Genomic DNA, 23,121 nt, shown 5'->3' on the forward strand with positions numbered 1-23,121 from the left:
ATGATATGAAGCCATTGTTAAATTGTTTTCATATCCTGGCTTGTTCCAGGGCTGTTGGCCATGATTTTCTTGTTCAAACTGAGGATTTCCTGGAATGTCTGCCTAAGCTGAGAAGTGATTGGCAGTGAAGGTTGGTCAATCCCCATTGATCAGTAATCAGTCACCAGAGGCCAAAGTGCCTTGAGTGCCGCCATGAATGTACTTTAATTTACATGGAGGGCAGAGACTGGGTTCATAGTTTTGCATGTACAGTCCCCCTAGGTGCTGTATCATTGTTCACTTCTGCGATGCCCTGTGTCATTGGCTATGTGTAAAATAAATCATTTTGCTATCTCACGTGGTAAAAAGTCCATTGCTAAATTCCTGAGCATCATCACTGCCGTTTTCCCCCCTTATCGTTCTTTTGTGGGTCTGTTAGGGTAATGCTATTGTTGGAGCACTTGGGAATCTTGACCAGAAGGCGTGTAACATTCTCAACGTTGTGCTTGCAGACTCAATGGATTGGGAGATACTATTTCTTTGATCAAAGGAAGAATTGAAGAAGTTGATTTGCCCGTTGACAAAGTGGATGTTGTCATATCCGAGTGGATGGTGAGTGCACAAATATGTTCTCTTAGATTTTATCAGCAATACTTGATCTGATTTTAGTGAACTTTGTCACTGTGCGTTTAAATTATATATATTGTCAGATGTTTTGGCATTATGTCTGGATATGCCAAGGGGAGGGCATTACTGTGGAGGCAGTAATGCTTCTGAATGCCAGGAAGCAAGAGTACTCTTCTGCTCTTCTCCTGCCTGGTCACTGTGAAATTAGGATGCAGGACCAGATAAGCCACTGGCTTCATCCAGCGAAATAGCCTTATGTTCTTAATGAACAGCCAATATTTTAATTGTCTGTTCATATGTGTTCAGCTTCTACTTATACAAATTAGCCTGAGAAACTGATGCAAATTATGCGTGATTTTGTGTGTGTAAACAATCCAGGAAGTGTGGCTTTGTGGACCCACACACAAATTCATGTTCTAGAGCTTTCTATTAACATGACATGCTGCATTTCCATAACACAATGGGTAATGCAGTGTAAAAGGAACACTAGAAACCAGGACAGAAGCGCTGTGATTGGGGTGAGATCGATACCAAATTGCATTCATAGTTGTTTCATATAACTTTCTTGTTTGAACAGCCTGATAATTATAATTGTGATGGCATATACCTCTGGAAAAACTTTTCAGAAATAGAAATAGTTGGTGAGTGTTAGAAAGGAAGTCTTGCTATTTTTATAGATATATTTGGGCATCAGATCAGCTTCTCTAATGGTATTTCAGCATAGAAATTTGAGACTTGCATAAAGCCAAATATCCTTGGAAAAATAGAGAGACTTGTGGTAGCAGGCAATGTTCTGATCCATTTATTTGAGGAAGATGCTCCTTCAAAACAGTGGAATGAAGTGGTGCATCATAATGAAAAGGTCAGAAGTATTTTTTGGGGGGTGGTGGAGAAGATCTACTTGCTTCCTTCTTCAAACTTAAAAGTGAATGAATGAATAATCACTTGCCAGCAAATGTATTTATGTTTCTTGGATGGCTAGCAGCCCTGTGATGATAAATATTGTAGGCTGATTCCATTTTTCATACCATACATAATTTATGGAAGTCTAATAAAAACATACGTGACCTACTTTAAAACCTAACATCTTTTGAAGACACTGTGTTGATATACTCCACAGTGTCTTCAAAAGATGTTAGGTTTTAAAGTAGAGCTTTCCTGCAGAAATTTAGGGAATAGGCTGCTTTTTGAACATAAGATTCTGTGTCGTAACAACATTAGACTGGAATAGACACCTGCTTATGTATTTGATTATTAACTGTTTCACTTCTGTGCTATTCTAGCTTTTCTGTTTTACTTAAATACTCCCGTTGCACACTTGTACCTGAATACAAATCCTTTGTTTGCTGGCGAGATCTCAGTGATTGTGTTCAGATGTACTGCTAAATGTTGGTTTAGTGCTATCCTCCTCTCTAGTTCATGCACTCTCTCTACCCTCATGGCCGAAAGGAGAAGCTTGGAAGCTTTTGCTATTACTTTTAGCTAACCACAGCCTGTTACCTCCAAACCAGAAAACGTTGTTTAAAACTGTGATTGGTCTCATAACCCATGGTTTGAAGCAGGCTTCTTCAGAAATTGACCACAGTTGGTTTTGAACTTTGTTTTCTGGTTTGAAGGAAGCAACAAGACATAGCTAAGCAAAATCTGAACTTTTCCGAACTGTACTGGCAAGAGTGCAGGAACCTTGAAAGGAAGAAAGACTTGCATAGCACTAAACTATGGTATAGTTTTTTTGTCTATCTTAGTGCTAACAGAGGTATTTTAATTATCTTAAGTTGCTTGTACTGTATGTGAGAATCTATACAACATGAACTTTTTTGGATGAAATCCTTTCCACAATTATTTGGGAATTAGTCCTGTTGGAAATAGGACTTTTTACACGCAAAGGATTGTACTGTTAAGCAGCTATGTTAGCAAATGAACAATAATGTTAAAAATCTGCTGCTTTTAGAATACACGGCAACAATACTGTTAGGAAAACAGATATGAAATAATTGGGGCTAATATTGTAGCAATAGTTTCAAAGGCTTTACTCGTGCACTAGAATGGCATTTAGGAGCGCTTAGAAGCATGTGTCAGTGTTTACACACAATGCGTATATTTTTGTGCTAGTTGGAAGCTAAGAAATGTGTCTTGGGTATCGTTCATATTGCAGGAGCAGTGGACTATATATCTTAGGTGAGCAGGCTTTGTGAACAAGGCTGCTTTGTATGCAGTCAGAATTGTGCTTCTGTTCCCTCGAGGTACAGAATTTTAAGAGGTAATGCTGTTTTACAGTAATTAGGGTAATTCTACATTCAGTAGTTAACTGAAATGAGAACGGCTGTGCAATATGCTGGTGCTAGTTTTTCAGAACATTCATTTTATCAGTTGAGGGAGATGATTCCATGTGCATGTACACCTGGGAGGAAGCTTTTCAGCACAGGCTTCACATTTCACCCCATGTCTAGATTCCTTAAACATTCCTACTGGAAATGATGAGTGCAGATAGCAGAACAAGCAGAATGCCTTAGGGTAATGGGCTGATTCTACCGCCCCCCCCCCATTTTTTTTTTATCATGCTAGTCTTGAAAGGGGAGACTTTACCTTTGGAAGCATGTTGTAGAATCTAGGACAGTTTGCACCTATGTTTGATGCAGGAGGGCATAGAGTTGGCAGAGTCCAGGACTTTTGTCATATTTGAGGTAGACCTCCTCAAGCAAGTTCTCCCATGGCAAAGGGGTAGGCAGTGCCAGGCAGCAACAGGGATGGGCAGTGGCACTTCTCCATCCTCTTGGTACACCTTCAGTCCAGCCTGACAACAAGAACTACTGTACAAGACATAAGAACATAACCAAAGGGCTGCTGGATCAGATGAAATGATAGCTATCCAGCATCCTATTTCCCACAAAGTCCAAACAGATGCCAGTGGGAAGCTCACAAGGAGAAGGGCAAATAGGGCTCTACCACTGTTACTCCCAGCAACCAAGCATTCAAAAACTTTATACCTCTGGTCCTGGAGGTCCAAATAGCCACCAACTGCATCTTTGTTTCCTCAGGGTGTATGTGGCCTTTGAGGCAGTTGCTGTCTTTTAAGATGGAGGTGACTAACCTATCCCTTCAGCTAATAGCCAGGGCAGATGGGAATTAGTTCAACATCATCTGGATGGGCGCAGGACGACCACCCTTGCTTTAAGAGTGGCATATGTTTCCCCCATGGCTTTTGTTATCACTACAGCATTGTTTCAACTAGGATGGAGGTGGGGAACCTAAAGTTGTTGGACTCCAACTCCCATCAGCCCCAACCCAGTATATCAGTGGTCAGGAATTAAGGGAGTTGGTTTCCAGTAACTACCTAGAGGGCCATGGGTTCCCCATCCCTGAACGTGGAACAGATAAGCAGGAGGAGTAGGTTAAAACTAATTGAAACTGATTTGAACTAAACAGTCCTTGGGATGTGGATTTCTTATATAGACAATGTTAAAATGATGACCTTCAATATATTTCAGCTTCTGATAATGTCAGGTGTAACCAGTTTCTTTTGAGAGATGTGATTTCTTGTAAATTGTTATAGCCTACTTCAATTTTGCCTATTGTGTCTTTTATGACATGAGCTTTCATTTGAAGCAAGAGGCTTTCCTTCCTTGACAAAAAGACCCCCTCCCAATTCTATTTAAAAGTCAAATTGGGCACAGTAACCTTTTTTCCACCAGCCAGGACAGTCTAATTTGATTTAAATTTTCCTGCTTCTTGATGTAGAACAATTTATAACTACAGGAATACGCCTCAAACAATCCTTTTTATTGCTTACAATAGTGTGCTTCTATAAAGAGAAAATGATTTCCTCCTTTTAGTTCATCTGATTGGATGATATTCTGCTAAGTCATACTTCATAACTTACATCCATAGATTTCATTGGCTCTACTGGAATAGGAATGAGTTGAATATCACCCAGAGTGAACATGTCAATTGCATGCCATGGTTTTGCTGCTCACCTAAGTCATTAATATTCTGCTCACATATCTGTTCAGTACAGAACCCTTTCCTGTAATTAATTTTGAAGGTGCTAATGCGAGGTTTTTATTTTTTTTTAAATCCTGAACCTTGTCAGTGTAGAAGCAGGAGAGTGCCTGAGTATCATAGGAGAAAATGTCAGGTATAATTCTCTTTCCAGATGGCACCCCTACAGGTGAGGCAGCAGCCTGTGAAATTACATTCTAAATTATACCAGAGATGAGCACCACACATAGAGCAATGCATTCAGAGATTAGTAATAAATGACTTGATTCAATATGAGGGATAGTTTGTTAGTGAGATGCAAGGATGTGATATTTCATGAGAAGTAAAACTTGCAGGACCAAATGCCAGTGAGAGAACACAATGTTTATTGAAAACCAGAATAGCTGTAGTTTGACTCACCTTTTCATGCAGCACCTGACAGCATAAAAACATTGTGTTGCAGCCAGTAGTGGTTTTAGGCTAGTGGGTAAAGAAGATCAGTAGGTGATCTGAGAGGCCAAAAATATATGTGTTGGGAGAGCTGGCGGTTCATTACCCCTGCCATAGATTATAACAATAAAAGTCAGAATCAATTAAAAAAACAAAACCCCAAAACAAATGAGCAACAAAAGATCTCTCAATGCAATAGCCATAAACAGTCATTTAACCAATTAAAGATCATTTGCGCTTGTGTACATTCTTGCTGGGTTGGATAAAGTGATGCACATTTGGTCAAAAATCCTAATTTTGCATATATGCTCACATAGTATGAACTGATGGTGACTGACCAGGAATGAGACCTTGGAAATGAAGAGGATAGCTTCATGAAGATGTAGATCTGGATCATTAGGAAAGGAATTGAAAATAAAATAGCCAAGACCAATGCCATTACACAAACCTATGGTGTAAATAAGTTCTGATCACCTCACCTGAAAATCATAGAATAATAGAATTGGCAGGGATCTTGGGGGTCATCTAGTCCAACTCCCTGCAATGCAGGAATCTCAACACGCCATCTCCCATCCAATATAATACCATACCAACCCCTGCTTAGCCTTGCCAGTGTGCAAGCAGTTTTATTGCTGCACCGGGTGAGTACTGTAGAGCTGAAAAGGGTTTAGAAAAGGGCAACCAAAATGATCAAGAAGAAGTTTGAATAACTCCCCTACAACATTCGGGGCTCTTTCGTTTAAAGAAAAAATGTTGGGGGGGGGAGGAGACAGAGGAGACATGATCAGAGGAATTTAAGATGATGCCTGGCATAGAGAAAGTAGATAGGGATAACTTTTTCTTTCTCTCCCATGGTCCTAGAACTCTGGGACATTCAATGATGCTGATTATCTGAATATTCAGTGTGTAGTTAAACTATGGAGTTTGCTTCCACGAGAGGCAGTGGTTGCCCAATGGCTTTAAAAGAGGATTAGACAAATTCATGCCTACTAATGGCTGTGTTCTGTCTCCACTTTTAGAGCCGCTATGCCTCTGAATGCTAGCTCAGTTGTCTGGAATAACTTGTGGGAAGAGCACCGTTGCACACAGGTCCTGCTTCCAGGCTTCCCACAGGCGATCTGGTTGGCCACTGTAAGAACAGAATGCTGGAGTAGATGAGCCTTTGGTCTCATCCAGCCGGGCTGTTCTTACACTAGCTGAGGGCTAGTGTTTCCTCTATGTAGCAGGTAATACTTTCTGACAGCATAAACATCGTGCACACTCACAGTCCTCTGACTTGCCACTTTGGGGGGAACAAGAGGAACATATACTGAGCCTCTGTTCTGCAAAGGCAGGGAATCTCTTCAGAGACCTACAATTTTATTGCAATTTGGAATGTGGATGGGGAAACCTACACTAATGGCAATAGTAGTGGGAATTTATTTCACAACACTGTGTATTGCACAGCACTAACTGTTAAAGTGCTTCTGGAAGTAATTGTTAAATTACAGCAGGCATCTGCAATAGAGTGGAGAACAGAACAACTTTCAAAGGATCCTCCAGTACTTGTGCTTTGAAAAACAAATTTTAAACTGAAAAATGTATTCAAACATGGAACCTGATTAAACTGATATGTAGCACTATCTCCTTTTCATTGTGGTCCTTTTTTCTCTCCTTCCTCTCATTTTCCCAGGGTTATTTCCTTCTCTTTGAGTCAATGCTGGATTCTGTCATTTATGCAAGGGACAAGTACCTGGCAAAAGGAGGCTCAGGTTAGTTCTAGAATTCTAATAAATAATCAAGCTCTGGGGAAACCTAAAAGATTTAGATTCTGCTATGCATGACTAAGAAAGTTCTTACCTGCGATGAAAAATGTTTCCATTAGTGGAAGCTCCAAGGCATTCATCTCATAGTATGGGTAATACAAAAGCATTAATGGGATACTTGGGCCTTAAACGAAATAGTGTTTTCAAGAGCACTTTGACTTCTTCAAGATATTGAAGTATAAACCTTGAAAGTTTATCTTTAAAAATCAGTAAATAGCACGGCAATAAGGTATTCAGAAATGTGAGCATTGAAATAGCTGCATTTATCTAACTCATCGGGGTAGCTGACTAATCTGGCTAATTTCTAAAGGTTCATTAATATACTGGCTATTCTGAGCATGTAATGTTAAACCCTGGTTTAGCACTCCTCCCATACATTTGGGAGGAGGAGTTTGGCAGTGTTTGTTTCACTTTTACTGAAGCTTGGCTTGTGATTGTCTGAAGCAGTATACCGCTGAATACCAGTTGTGGGTAGGGAGAGCTCTGTTGCACAAAGTGCTGGACTAGAAGAAACTTTGGCCTGATCCAGCCTGGTTTTATTTCAAAAACCAACTCTAGTAACTTCAAACCATGGTTTATGAAGCTGCCATGTTAAATTTGCCAGAGTTCATTCTAAACTAGGACCCCTGGTTCAAGCATAACAAGTGAAACTAAACTCATACAAAGCCTAGTCTTCCGAACACATGAGAGAGAGTGTCAGGAGTATAATGTATGCAATCTCTATACTTAGGTTGTGCTCATAGCAGCTCATCCACAGGACACTAAACTGTGCTTTTGGCATTGCATGTAGATGCAGCTACTGTATGACTACAGAAGCCCACTTTGCCCTTGAAAGGATGACACCATTTACCATGTTGACTAGTTGCCTGGGTTAAGAAAGAATTAGAGGAGTACTAGGGATCTCATGCCTGGTAATCTGCTTTGGTTATCTTTTCCATTCATAAAACAGTCTTGTGTGCCTTAAAAGTGCCACATAATACTCTTGTTGCTCTTGCTGTGAGAGGCTAACACTGTGACCCCTCTGGAAGTTCACTTGTTTGAATAAAGACCCGATTTTCCTTCTGTGGTGTATTCAAGGAAGTGGGAACCAGAGAAGATTGTATGATGTGGTGTTGCTGTTTTATGTATCTCTTTAATTCTGGGTTTGTGTTTACCTTTTCATGCCACCCTGGAAATGGAAAGATGAATTAATACATACGTATGCAGGGTTTTTGTTCTAAATTGCACATTGCTACAGAATCACCTGCCGTAGTCATATAATAAATTTGATAAATTGTAGAAACCTAGGCATGCCATTCCATAGCAATAGTAGTCTATGGGTGTTCTAATATATTTCTTCCCTTCTAATTTTTAGAGTCCCATGCATTCATCACATTTTATTTTACACTAGTCCTTTTTCAGTGCCTAATACGCAGGCTTTTATGAAATTGAAATCTGAGTATATTTTAGATTTTGTTCTTTTTTCCTGTACACTTCTCTAGAACTCCAAAAAACTGTTTGTTGGCACTGTGGGTTAAACCACAGAGCCTAGGACTTGCCAATCAGAAGGTCAGCGGTTCGAATCCCCACAACGGGGTGAGCTCCCGTTGCTCAGTCCCTGCTCCTGCCAACCTAGCAGTTCAAAAGCACATCAAAGTGCAAGTAGATAAATAGGTACTGCTCCGGCGGGAAGGTAAACACCGTTTCCGTGCGCTGCTCTGGTTTGCCAGAAGCGGCTTAGTCATGCTGGCCACATGACCCGGAAGCTGTATGCCGGCTCCCTCAACCAATAAAGCGAGATGAGCGCCACAACCCCAGAGTCGGCCACGACTGGACCTAATGGTCAGGGGTCCCTTTACCTTTTTAAGCACTTGGATATAGTTTGGCCCAAACCAAAACCCGCTTCATATGTATTTTCATTCCTTCTTCCTGCTTACAGAGTTAGATTGTGGAACATCTAATTCTGACTTTCTGCAATAGGAATTGTTGAGTCATCTGTGCTCACTGATCCACCTACTAGCAATATGCACAGCTGGATGGCTTAATTAAAAATGGTGCTTAGCCAGGGGAAATATTTTCAAGGCAGACTGCAGCATTTAAAGCATCCTCGGAATTTGGACCTTTGCCCATCTTGTAGAATCATAGAGTTGGAAGAGACCACAAGGGCCATCGAGTCCAACCCATTATAAAGCTGCCAAATATTGCTGCTTCATGTTTTATATTTGGCATGTCTCTGTCCAAAATAATAAGAGAGTTGCTCTTTTACTCTACTGTCAAACCATGGGAAATATTAGTGGGGAAAGCACTGTGTCTGTAACTAAGCGCAGAGGGGAAATAGTAATTTGAGTTGCTTGAGAGAAACACGGATGGTACAACAGGTTGAGGTTCAATAACATTGAATTATTTTCTACAGCCTGCTTGCTTTTCCTCTTGGGTGAATATATAGTTTGAATATATAGTTTTGCAGAACCTGAAGAAAACAATCCTTACTCAAGTTGCAAATGGTACAGCTGTGCATTTTTAAGTTTTTCCACCTCCAGTTCTTAGCACTAAGCACTAAGCCAGTGCAGCCAGGAAATTAACATATTGTCTAAGACAGGATTAGGCAACTGGCCGCTTAAGAAGCAAATCTGGCATTTTGTAGTAGTGGTGTCATTTCACAGCCCCAATGGGCTGTTCCTGTTTGTCTGTCAGTGGAGCTGTAGGAGGAGGAGGTGGTAGACATCAAGTTGCATTCACAGAGGACTTAGATTGAGTGGGTGCTGCTGTTCTATGTGTCCTCTCTCTGTTCTACTTTTCAAGCAAGCAAGTGATAAGTATAGCTTTAGGGAGGGGAATATTGCTGGGCCAGCATAATGAAGGTTATCTCTGTCCCCTTCTTCGTAGTTAGCTGCCAATGCAGTGTAGAATGATGTAAATTGGTTGGTAAGAACTATTTTCCCTCTTCTAATGAGCTGAAAAACTGTTGGTTTTTCTGTTCAGTAGAAATCTAAGAATAGTGGAATGGATGAGAATTTACTACCATGGATTCACTTGACAGAGGAGCTGTCTCTTTTGAGTATAGTCTGGGTATTACTGATTGTCTGGCAGGTTATTTGTGAGCTGTTACTGATATAGGTTAATTAGAAATGATATTGCCGATGTCTCAGTATTTGATGCAACAAATTTTATGACTGCATTTTTGGATTATACAAATGCTTGTGATGCATAGTGTGATATGAGTTAACAGAATTTCTATACAGGGAATTAATAGATTTAATAGAATTTGTTAGAGATGTCAAAAAACAGGAAAGAAGGCCTAAAGCAGGACTTCCAAGAAATCCATTATCCTAAGTTACTAAGAAAGCGGTTGACTGGTTTTAGGAAGTCACTTGAGTTGAAGTAGTTTCCTGTAGCGAAGAGGGAAATGGTAGCAGATCTTTTGGGAAAGGATAAGTAAATACACTATGGATTGATAATGTAATAGATGCGTAATATCCCAGTACTTTTGAACCAGTGGCTTGAACTGAATACTAATGTTGACATAAAAAAATCAAATGACATTCAGGTATGGCTAGAAAACAGTTATTCGCTGCCAGACCTTCAATTTTATTATGTGGCTGTTTGTTTGTGTTGGCTAAGGAAATGGATTGTATTGAAAAATGGTCACATTTTAGATCTGGAAGGCCATGATATTAAATTCAGCAGGTATGCATGTCTTTGGTATGGGAAAGCTAAAATCTATAAGAGTTATGTGAACCATATTATTAGGAGGAATTTGTACAGAGTGGGTAAAATATTAAAACCTGTTAGAAGGAAAAACACTCCTATGGTTATTGCCAACTGAAGCAATTACAATCAAGAGCATCAACATGGATAGACAGTGGGCATCCTATAGATACTTGCTAGATTTCACAGGGAATGAACCCAGATTGAAACCTATGGAAGAACTAAGGAGCCATGTTACTGATTGGTTACAGTAGTATCAACTTTATATGTTTAAATTAGATAAGAAAAAATTTTTTAGACCAAAGCTCACAATTTGAAAGAGTTATTGCAGAATTAGGAAAAACTATTCTCTAAAATGTACAAACTTTTATTGGAATGGGAAACAAAAGACGAGCTGGTTAAAGCCTCAATGACCCACTGGGCAATTGATATAGGGTATAATATAGAACTAAACCTCTGGGAGAATCTTTGGCAGAAAGAGTTGAAATTCACAGCATGCTATATGTTGAAAGAGAACTACAAGAAAATGATTCATAGATGGTATCCAACCACACGTAGACTAGCTAATATGTATAAATTGGAATCAGATTTGTGTTGGAAATGTAAAGCAATAGAAGGAACTTTTTTTCATATGTGGTGGGCATGCAAAATAAGAATATTGGGAAATGATATATAATGAGATCGGGGAAAATGTTTAAAACAAGGTTTTCCCCAAAACCAGAGACATTCTTGTTAGGAATGGTGCAGACAGAGGTGCCCAGGTCTCAGAAAAACTTAGTTATATATGCAGCAATGGCGGCTCAGATCCTTTTAGTCCCAAAATGGAAGGTGAGGGAGGTTCCTAGTAAGAAAGATTGGCAACTTTAGATGTTAGAATATGCAGAGTTATCAAGTCTAACAAGTGAAATAAGGGAGCAAGAAGAACAGATATTTAAAGAGGAGTGGAATTTTTTGCTGAGTATGTAGAAAATAAGTACACAGTTGAAAACGTTCACAGTATTACAGTAAATTCAACAGTATAATATATTGCAGTGGGATATAAGATTGGAGAACTTAATTAGATGGATATACAATATATGCAGGAACGGTGGGTAAATTAAAAGAACCGTGGAAGGAGAGGGAGGGAAGTCACTGAATGTATTGTTATAATGAAAGATCTTCATTTTGAAATGCATAATCTGAAAATGTAATAAAAATTATTTTGGAAAGAAAACAGTTCTTCACTTTGGGGACAGAAAAGATTGATGAGTGAAAATAGATGTTAAGCGCTTAATATTTATACTCCTTTCTCACTCTCAGTAAAATACACTAATAGTTCTCTAGCCTGATAGTCCAGTTCATTTAGCAGTATTTTAAACAGAGCTCTTACACCTTCAGGCACTTGTATCTGATGCTCTAATGCCAACTAGTTTAGAAGGTTAATGGAGGCTTTATAGATGGTTTCATTTGTTCCTCTATAAATCAGCCAGCAGGTGGGGTTGAAACAGCAGAACGTCCACAGTAGATGCAATTTACTTTTGCATCATGTGTAGCAACAGACCGATAATTCTGTCAGACACCATTGAGATAAAAATATGCTACATTAATTTTACGGTGGAACTTTTTCAAGAGTTAGACTAGAGGTCCAGTAACCTCCTTGCCTGATGGAAGGAAAGATGGAGATTTCTAAGGAATATGCTTTGATATAGTCTAGTGCAGGTTATTATAATCCATGGGATTTGACATGACAACAGTGTATGTGTGTGTGTGTAACCTGATTAATAGGAGTGGTACTGGCATGGCTTCTTTTTATTTTTGTTATTGTTAGTTATTAATGGCCTTCCATATATCTAGGGCATGTACAAAATATAATAAAAACTAAAAGCAAGGAAAACACAAAAAGGTGTATCACACAAAAAAAGGCTTTTCTTCATTGCCCTTTAATTTCTGTTCTCCAAGACATAAGCATAGGCTGCCTTCAAACTGAAAAAAAAGGAAGAAATGCCTAGAAACTTCTCAAATGGTAAATGTGTCCAAAATGGTGAAAGTTCTGCCAAAACAGAATATGTTGGGGCTGGGGAACATGATACTCAAAATTAACTGGCTGTCAGATATACATGCATTTATCAACTTTCCTTGTTCAATACAATGCCACTAGCTTAACTGTATAGCTCATTTAGCAGAATTTTAAATAGGACACTTCCTCCTTTGGGCAGTTGTAGCTCATGAGCTATTTTGCCAACTAGTTTAAAACAGTTGTTCACAGTACCTTTCATTATAGTGTTTCATATATTCCAGAGAAGTTAAAAGTTTACATTGCACCTTTGAGGTAAAATAGATACTGCAACTTTAGTGTACAAGCTGTGCTGTCTGAAGAATATTTAGGTTTCATTTATGCTTGGAAGGTACAGCAGATGTGTGCAACTTTATTAAGGCCCCAGAACAAAGAAAGAAAAGTATCAATACTTCCCACCTGTGTTTCTGTGATCATCTTTTCGTTACCGCTTTAACTTAGCCAAGTGCTAATCATTTATTCCAGCCATAGTTTCATTTGACTTAACTTTGTTGTCACAGTTTGGGCTAAGGGTTGGTTGCTGTGTCATCTTCTACCTCAAGCTTTCCAAAAGCCTGATCCCTAAAATAGGGGGCTTCCAGGCTGGAGCTAAAAGTATTTTATGAGAAAGGTGGTTATATTTGCTTTTCCACCTTCAAATGATAATCATTTACAACTATGCCTCTAGCCCTGCAGTTACTACGATCTTACCCTTTTAATGTCCTTACATTTGTGAGGCATTGCTGAGGGATAAAAGATTTCCCATCTTGCTTTGCTCCCCGTGTGAGCTGTTACTAATGACAAATGATTTGGGGGCAGTGAGTCGAGAAGGACACAGATGACAAACCTATGAATTTCTAAAGTGCGCTTCTCTAAGAGATGTCTGATCAGCAGTTTAATATTACGTGTGGTGAGAAATAATTCAATCAGATTAAAAACTAAGTAATGGAATATGTATGAAATAAAAGGTTCTTGCATAGGAGTGGTTTTACTTTTGTAAGTAGCATGGGGTTTAAAGAAATCAAAATGACCCATCACGGAAGTGGGTTATTCAAAATATGTTGGCTCCCTTTCCCATTGTGATTTTAGATGGGTAAGGTAAATAATAATTTTAATACTTCTTGGGCTGGAACTTTTCTGCTAAAGACAATTTTTTAAAAAGCAAGCTTTTCATGGAAGCATTGTAAAACCGTAACGAGCATCTAAATCAGTGTTTCCCAACCACTGTTCCGCGGCACACTAGTGTGCCGCGAGATGTTGCCTGGTGTGCCGCGGGAAAAATTAAAAAATCCGAAAGATTATTTTTTTTTAAGTCAAATTTTCGATTGGGGCGCCGTCACTAGATGACCCCTGGGGTTCCCTCCCTCCCTCCCGCTCTGTGCCTCCCTCCTCCTCCTCCTCCTCCGGGGAGGCCCTTCCTGGCTCTCGGCCAAGGCTTGGCGGCTGCCACTCACTCACTCGCTCGCCCACCCGTCCCTCCATCCCTGCACCCGGCCTCTCCCCCTCCGTCCCCGGCGCGGGGGCTGCCGGGATCCGTAGTCCCCTCGCCCTTGGGCTCCGCGCCCGCGCGGGGTGCACAAACTACGTTTCCCAGCGTGGCCTGGCGGGCCGGGCGTTTTGTTTGAAGCGCTCTTCTCCCGGCCATGGAATGAGCGCGGCGGCGGCGGCCGGGCGGGCAGGGGCTCTTCCGCGCAGACCCCGCGCAGCCTGCCTGCGCCCCCGCGGAGATCGGGCGGCAGGATGGAGCCCGGGGATCCCTGCGGAGGCGGAGCGGCGGAGGCGGAGGCTGCCCCCCAGGTAGGGCTGCGTCGGGGTTTTTTTATTTTTGCAATGCTGCATCCGCGCCGGAGGGGACGCATCGGACCGTGGGGAGACCCCTTGGCGGGCGTGCAAGGCAATGCATGCGTGCAGGCGTTGCATGGAGTGCAGTGCAATGCAATGGCAACGCGGCGCCCTGCATGCATGCATGCAACTTCCACCGGCGCTCCGGACTTGGCAGGTGAGGGGGGTCCCCAGTGGGCGGCAGAGAGAGCCGGGAGGGCGAAGGGGAGCCGGGGGGAGCAGCGCTGCTCCCCGAGCCGAGCCCGGGGGGAAACTTCGGCGTCGTTGCGCCGGGTGTTGGAAGCGGAGGCTGGCGGGGGCCCCTCACCTGCAAAACCTGGTCGCCTCTCATATATTTCGTGCATTGCATTCATCGCCCGCTTTCTCCTCCAAGGAGCTCCCGGGGGCGCGCGTGGTTCTCCCCGTGTTATCCTCGCAACAACAGCCCTGCGAGGTGGGTCAGGCGAGTGGCCAAGGGAGCACCCAGGGATTGTCCTGGCCAGGTGGGGTGATTTGAACCCTGCTCTCTGCCCGGTCTTCGTCCTCATTTAGCCCCCACATGTGCATGACTGTGCATGACTGAGGTTTTCCCCCCTCGTCTTGGCTATGGTGTGAGTCTGTGCTGTTAATTAATGGGGTTCTGCCTTCGGAGAAGATGAGCCAGCCCTCAAGGAGGTGATTATGTAATTTGCTAGCAATTCATGTCCCTCCCGGCGTGACGCTGCGCGCTGACGTCACGGGGCTGTAATGGTGGTGTGCCTCGAGATTTTTTTCATGAAACAAGTGTGCCTTTGCCCAAAAAAGGTTGGGAAACACTGATCTAAATAATGGCCTGAATGCCATAAGCCACAAGCAAAGAAAGCTCCATGCCTTCTGCTGAACTGAATTCTGAAAGTTGGCTGTCAAGCAAGACGTGAGTTGATGAATGGGTGGACCTAGTGGTAGTGTTAAAGCAGGATCCCAACCTCTTATGAAATGGGGCATACTGGGCTGCACTTAAAAGGGTGGAATTGGGAAAAGGTGAGATATCTCCCATGTTGTGCTAATACAACTGCCTCAGCTCACATAAATAAATGGAAAAATCTACAGTTTCTATCGGATGTTAATTTCACAGTGTTATGTTTTTCTTCACTTCATGCTTGCAAAGTACTTACTTTAAAGGAGTGCTTCTTGGATTTAATTTAATAAGCTGCACAATTCAAAACAAGAAGTGCTGATGTAAGTTTTCTGTGGCTAATGTGCTTCTTGGTCAGGAGCATTAAGGGCACAGGCCAGATCACAGCTTCTGAGCATGCTTATTGTGGTCTGATTTGTACCCTTAACACTCTGTTTGGTTTTGTGACCCAGGGACGTGTTGGCAGCAGTGGGCATGTATTGGAGCAGAGTTTGGTTGCTTTCCTTTTGAACAACTGCTATTTAAGTAGCCTTCCATCTGAATAAAATTGTTTAGTGTAGCTCCTGAACAAGAAACACAAAGAAATTCTGGTGCATAGGTTTAATTGGTGCTTGCATACCTTTTGGTCCACTCCACTTGCCTGTTGCATTTTAATTTTTGTAGCTAGCCTTCACTTTCATGTCTCTCTTAAAGCTGGATATACAAGGAACAACAGAATTAAACTCATCCTAGGTCGGGTTTTTACACATACAAAGCAGCACATCATCTGATAGGCCTCATTTGTTTGGTCATTATGTTATCTAAAATATGGATGTTATAAAAGGGTGGTATATTTGTTAGACATTGCCCTGCATTTTGGATGATATAGGCATTTTTCATTGCTAGGAAGCTTACAATATAAATCAGATAAAATGCATCACTCCATTACCTTCCTCTGCTAATGTGGTAGCACATTTCTGGTGCTACTTAGCGAGTTTTCCTGTGTTCCCCTGCTTACCAAATACAGCACCGTCATTTTGGAAAGAGATTCTTGACTTAACAGTGCTTTGTCTACTGTAGCACAGAGCTACTGCTGATAGTCCAGGAACAAGCCTAATATATAGCAAGGGAAGATCTAAAAAAAATAATCAGGAATATTGACTGAAACAGCAGTCACTGTATACTCCATGTGCCCATTTGTGTGACAGCTGTCATGTATGCAGAGCCATTGATCTGTCTCAGGTTCTGCTTATCACCACTTACCCCAGTTGTTGCCATGCCTTTGTTTCTACCAAGACAGCAACAATGAATCCCATGAAATGGATTTTTTAAAAATAGGTTTTTCCTCAAAACAGTAGATTTGTCTGTTTTTGCTTGTGGTAAATATTCTCGTATATTTTAAATTAAAGTCAAATCTAATATAAAAGGGAGCTTGTACCATTGTTTGTTGTCAATAAATTATTTGCAACGTCTCTTTGCAGTGTATCCTGACATCTGCACCATCAGCCTGGTGGCTGTCAGTGACCTCAAGAAGCATGCAGACAGATTAGCTTTCTGGGATGATGTGTATGGCTTCAACATGTCCTGCATGAAGAAGGCTGTCATTCCAGAAGCTGTTGTGGAAGTGTTAGATTCAGGCACGCTTATATCTGAAGCTTGTGTCATCAAGGTACTGTAACAAATAATCTAAATTTCTAGAAAGGAATGTATAATTATTAGCCCAGTGCAATATGTAAGCTTTTCTTACATAGAATATGTTTTGTTTCCCACTGGCCGTTCAGTGTTAATAAAATATGGAGTCCGTGATACTAATATTTTGGAATTTGTGCACATCTTTATGGATTTTGCAGCCTTCTTGTAGTAGTTTTTCTCTCTTCTTTCCCACCACAAAACTAATAAAGACAGAAATATAATAAGGAGGTGTAATGGCTCCCTGCCCATTGTTCATTCAACATCTATACATCAAAAGTGATGTGCAGTTCTCTGTTGGTTCCATCTGGAACCTGTTAAATGTCTCAAGAGGCTGTCTTTAAAACTTAACTCCAATTTCTGTTTGTCTCCCCATCTTTTATTTTCTCCACCTGGTTATGCTCTGTCTCTGGTATGCTTAATTATAGGCTTTGGAGCTGCATTAATTATATTGTAATTAAGTATGCTATAATTATTAGTTACATTGTTTGCTAAAATCCTTGAATATTTGCATATTCAATGTTATGAACGAAGTCTGAGTGCTAAAGAGTATTTTCATTTCATTTATTACACCTTTCCTCAAAGGACTTCAGAGTGACATACATAATTTTTCCTCACAATACCCTGAGAGTTGGACTGGGCTGAGAGACAATGACTGAGTGATCTGAACCCTGGTCTTCAGGTCCTAGTGCAACACTAACAAGTACACTACACCATTAATGGTAGAAGAAACGAGGTGATTGGTTAAGAAGTATATTGCTTTCCATGTAAACATATATTGTAGCACCTCTGTAGATAAATATTAGAGAAAATCACACAAACATTGCTGCATGTACCACTTAGGTGTGCTTAACTGAAGCAATTGGGGAAAGTTCCTTTCTAATCCCCTCCCCTTTCTAACTATTATCTGAAAAGGCAATCTTATATTTTCATAAGAACAGCATTGTTGCTGTGTGAAATTGAATGCATTCAATTCTCTGATAATGTACAACCCTGACTAACAGCCTCAAGTTTCCCCCTCCCATCTAGAGCACAATAGGCTACATTCCTCTTAAAAAGAGAGAATATTTATTACACAAAATTATTCAACCACAATTTTAATTTGTAACACCTCCCTCTAAATGTTGTACAGTGGTACCTGGGTTCTCAAACTTAATCCATTCTGGAAGTCCGTTCCAAAACCAAGGTGCACTTTCCCACAGAAAGTAATGCAAAATGGATTAATCCGTTCCAGACTTTTAAAAACAGCCCCTAAAACAGCAATTTAACATGAATTTTGCTATCTAACGACACAATTGATCCATAAAATGAAAGCAGTAAACAATGTACTGCAGTCACACAATCAATCAATCAGTAGCTGAACTGGCTTCCACACGGTCACAAAAACGAAACAAAAAAGCTGCAAAAACAAAAATGCAAAATAAATAGGAAAAACAGACAGCGTAATACTCAAAACGTAATACTCAATACCTCAGTGTAATACTCAAAACGGAAGTGTGGCACTCAAAACAGAGCACATTCAGCTTCTGAAAAAGGTTCGCAAACCGGAACACTTACTTCCGGGTTTGCAGTGTTTGGGTTCCAAGTTGTTTGAGTATCAAGGTGTTTGAGAACCAAGGTACCACTGTATAGTAGCCCTCATTGCCTTAGATTTGTTCCTGGAGAAAAATAGGGATCCTGTAGTTCAGGCTCCCTGTGCATCTTTAACAGATTTAAAAGAGTGACAAGCCTGTTTTGGTTATGACTACTTTGAGATGCTGCTGTTGCTTAACAACCTACTTTTACATAACAGGCTGGAAAATAATTGCTTGAGTGGAATTGATAGATAAAACTTCCAAATAAGTCTTTAAATGTTGACTATCCATTTTTCTGTATAACATGTAGTAAAATTAATGAATTCACCAAGAATGTCATCCTGAGTAAACAACCAAAATCAATAATTGTTCCATAAAGCTGATGATTTTCAGATATTGAGGAAATTATAAAAATGTACCTAGTTAATCATATGATGACTAAGAATGTATATGTTTCACCTCTGAATCTGGCATTTATTACCCTGAGTAATGGTTTTGTCATATTCCACTCAGCCTCATGAAAATCTGACAGCTTCTGTGTCAGATTTTGACTTTTGTGTATTTTAAAGGGATTTCTTTTCTGTAAGACGAGCAGTTACTAATAGTCCTATTCAGTAACCTCTTTGTTTAGAAAAATCGCATCCCAGTTTCAAGAATTTCTCATAAGGCATCAAAAATAATATAAAGTTGAGCGAACATATAGCAGTAATGTATTAAATGTTCCAGAGTAACACAGAAAATCATGCAAAATAGGCATAGATGTAATAGTGTGAACCAGCAACTGATAAAACATACAGCTAGCCCAAAATTACTAAGGTAGTCAATAGTAGGAAACAAGCCCATATATGAGCCTTTCTTTTAAAAAATATGCAAGCCTTCAGACATTTCCAAGAACTCTGTAGTGTTGTGACCTGACAGTCCAGTTGGCAATGAATTCCATAGCTGTGGGGCTGCCACGGAGAATGCTCTCAGCTTTGTAGCCACTGGATTTCACCACTCCTGATGGTGGACAAACAAGAATGGCTGAGCAACAGAAGGTGTTTAAATGTCCCTCATTGGCTGACATGATTATGACACCATAGCTCTGCAGTATTCCTTTGTTTGCCATTTCCAAGGTTAGTAAAATGATGGAGTTGCCTTTCATATCCCTACCATTATCCAGGATATGGAACATACATCATATTTGCATATTATTCAGTTGGCCAAGAAGGGTTAAAGAAATTGCAGACAAATGTACCAATTTTTATTTTTAACAAAAGAAGGTGTGTGTGTGTGAGTGTGTGTGAGAGAGAGAGATTCCAGTCATAAAAGGACTTGTGAGTCCTGCTGGGAGCCCAGTTGCTGTTCACGAGTCTTTTTCAAATAAAACAAGTATCCAAATAAAAGGATGGGTATCCAACAAATAGGGGACGCAGGTGGCGCTGTGGGTTAAACCACAGAGCCTAGGACTTGCTGATCAGAAGGTCGGTGGTTCAAATCCCTGCGATGTGGTGAGCTGCCGTTGCTCAGTCCCTGCTCCTGTCAACCTAGCAGTTCGAAAGCACATCAAAGTGCAAGTAGATAAATAGGTACCGCTCTGGTGGGAAGGTAAATGGCATTTCTGTGCGCTGCTCTGGTTTGCCAGAAGCGGCTTAGTCATGCTGGCCACATGACCCAGAAGCTGTACAGTGGCTCCCTTGGCCAATAAAGTGAGATGAGCACCACAACCCCAGTCGGCCACGACTGGACCTAATGGTTAGGGGTCCCTTTACCTTTACCTAGCCAACAAATATGTGTGAAAACACTATGTGGGAATTTGTAGGGATTAAAGCTAGACTGCTGTAGTAAATCTGAGGATTGTGCCTCACCTTGATTTGATTTTCATGTGCCCTATTATTAGGACTCTGATGATGCCATATATAAGACTCATCAAGCCATGAAATATGCTAATCCACCTTCAGCTTAGAATTGCTTTACATGTGATATATCTTCAATAAATATCAGTTTTATCTAGGAACTTGTATGTACTTGACATAGAGAGCTCATTTTTCTGCCGCTTCACATATAAGCCCATTTTTTTCTGAATGGAAGCATTATCCCTATGAGAAACATATCTGTAAAAGAAAGCATCCTGACAATTTTAACTTTCTGGTCGTAGGCTGAAGAACATAGAGTCTAACTGCATCCTAGTGAGACTTCAGAGTCCTACCCCCAGTTCATCTTCTGCCAACAGCATTGCAAGCAACCTTTGAACCTTAAGAGTTTCATTTATCATGTGCTTTTAGAAGACTGCAGTTATAAAGCCAGTGGGAGTCCTGAGCTTGCACTTAGAGGCTAAACTTTCCAGTTTTTTGCCATATACACCTGGTAGGCAACTAGTTTCCATGTAGGTTGCTTTTGAGAATAAGCTTTATTTCAGGTCTATTATGCAGAGATGATTAAAACAGTCTCCATAGATTCCACTCAGATACTAGGATCCTGCTTTGTTCTCACACAAGTCTTTGCACTTTCTTGCAGCGGATAGATTGCCATGTTGCATCGGTTTCAGAACTGAATTTTTCATCAGACTTCACTCTGAGAGTAACCAAGACTTCAGTGTGTACGGTAAATATTTTATTTCAGCATTTCTTGGGGTTTGATTGCCGTGCTTTTGAAACCTTCGGTCAAAGCCTTCATTTGCAAACTAGCTAGCTATCGACCATGGCTACGGGATTAAATGTTGGCATTACCTGGTAGCCTTTGGTATGTTACAATCTTGTCAAGCTGTATAATGTGTTCCTTACACCAGCAGCTATGCCATTCCTCTTAAGTCCTCTCTCTTCGGGGCCAGCCATGTAGAACGTTATTCCCCCTTTATTCCTGATGTAGATCTTCACTCAGCCCTTCTGCGCTGGCAGAAGAGGGGCACCAATTTGTGGTCGCCTCAGGTACCAAAGTGTCTTGGGTTGTCCCTGTTTCTCTTTCATCTTCCTTATTTTTTTTACATTCTAATACTTTTTTACTCTTTTTCCTGCGTAAGCTTGTTTCACCATTCCTTCCTTTCCACTTGTCACAAGCTTATCTGCTATCTCATTTTAACAATTTATCCTCCACCCACCTTCTGAACTCTTTGTGACCCCTTTCATATGGAGTTTCTCCCTTTCTCACTATGAATTGTAATTTTTACACCCACTTTTCCAGTAAAGCGATTTCTGCATGTTGCCTTCACATATATCATTGCTTGTATCTTCCTGTTTATTTGTGTGGGTTTGGGATATGGGTTGTAACTTCATTTTCGAACCAAAGCATGTATTTGTTGCTTTTTATATACACTTGCGTTCTCCAGCCTTAAAAATATAGTGATACAGGTGAAATGTTTGGTTTGGAAGTTTCTAGTTTTGGATCAGAGATTTGTGGTGTTGCGCAAAAAACAAAACACTTTGTCAAGTATTGCGTACTTCATCATGTAAGATTATTGACATCTTATGACCAGAATTTCTACTCCTTTTGTGATGGAGTATAGCAGTTTAGTTAGAGGCTGACAGTCCATCCATCACATCAGGCTGCCTAACCTTGCAGTAAATGAACAATAAATCCATTATATGTATTGGAGATTTTGAAGATGCTTTAAAAGTGTATTTCTTCAGCTGGACAAATATTCACCCTTGATTTTCTGTATGTAGAATTTTAGTTTGGGTTAAGATACAAGAATAAAGGTTTAATGTCATAACATTTTTGGTCTTAAAACTAATGTGGCTGTTTTTCCCCTTTGAAGAAAGATGGGTTAGAGTCTCAGTTCAGAGTCAAACTACATCAACAGAAGTATAGTGTCCAGATCAAGCGAAGTAATAGTTCCACTCTATTATGCCTTGCTCAGTCCACACTTGGAATACTGTGTCTAGTTACTGACACCACAATGTGTGTTTTCTATTTGATTTAGTCCAGAAACTTAAGGGAAGAGGAAGTTGAGCGTTGCTCTTCAAGGCAATATTTCTATTTTTAGAACCATTTGGGGAGAGTTCCAATCAATCCATATTGCAACTATAAATTCGGGATATTTATGGGTCAGGCACAGTCTACAACACTGGAAAGTAGACTTTGGCATATATCTAGAGATTCATGTTCAGCCACTCTTAGAACTTTAATATACAGTCACTGACCCAGGTTTGCAGGTCACTGTGAAATTCCTACCCATCTTGGAACAGGCAGCTATTAACATTTTAACACTCCCTCCCTCTTCTTAAATCTGCCTGTTCTCCTCTACCCCCTGCTTTCTCATGACCCAAACACCTGCCATGTGCAATGGAACTCTAGGCCGCCATTATTGCGGGCCTGATCCTCTGTGCCATTCCCCAATCCTTATATGTCAACTTCCCATCTCTATCATAGATACAAGCAAAGTGTAAGGTGTGTGTTTAGGCAAAGTGGGTTGTGAAGCCTGTGAACAATTTTACTCAAAATAACCATTTCAGATTTCCGTAAATAATTGTATTTTGGCTGTTCGAGCCATACAACCATTTTATTCTTCAGTGTCTTTTTGGCAATTCATTTCGGACCAAGCTGACCATGTGTTTGCATGTTCTCACCATAGGCCAATTTGAAATTTCACATATATAAGGAAACGTGCAGCCCATCCCATTTCACCAC

The 23,121-nt window shown here is 40.6% G+C and overlaps 1 protein-coding gene across 1 annotated transcript in view; it reads left to right on the forward strand.

Moving 5' to 3' along the window:
- The window catches only part of PRMT3 (protein arginine methyltransferase 3), a 58,905-nt gene that overhangs the window by 19,158 nt on the left and 16,626 nt on the right, over positions 1 to 23,121 (forward strand). Inside the window, exons 10-13 of the mRNA XM_083464562.1 lie at positions 492 to 591; positions 6,707 to 6,785; positions 16,735 to 16,922; positions 21,013 to 21,099. Coding sequence (XP_083320688.1) covers positions 492 to 591; positions 6,707 to 6,785; positions 16,735 to 16,922; positions 21,013 to 21,099 — 454 coding nt within the window. The remainder of the gene's footprint in view (positions 1 to 491; positions 592 to 6,706; positions 6,786 to 16,734; positions 16,923 to 21,012; positions 21,100 to 23,121) is intronic.

The sequence above is a fragment of the Podarcis liolepis genome (assembly GCF_965112155.1).
Source record: "Podarcis liolepis genome assembly, chromosome: 1".
In the NCBI taxonomy this organism is placed as follows: domain Eukaryota; kingdom Metazoa; phylum Chordata; class Lepidosauria; order Squamata; family Lacertidae; genus Podarcis; species Podarcis liolepis.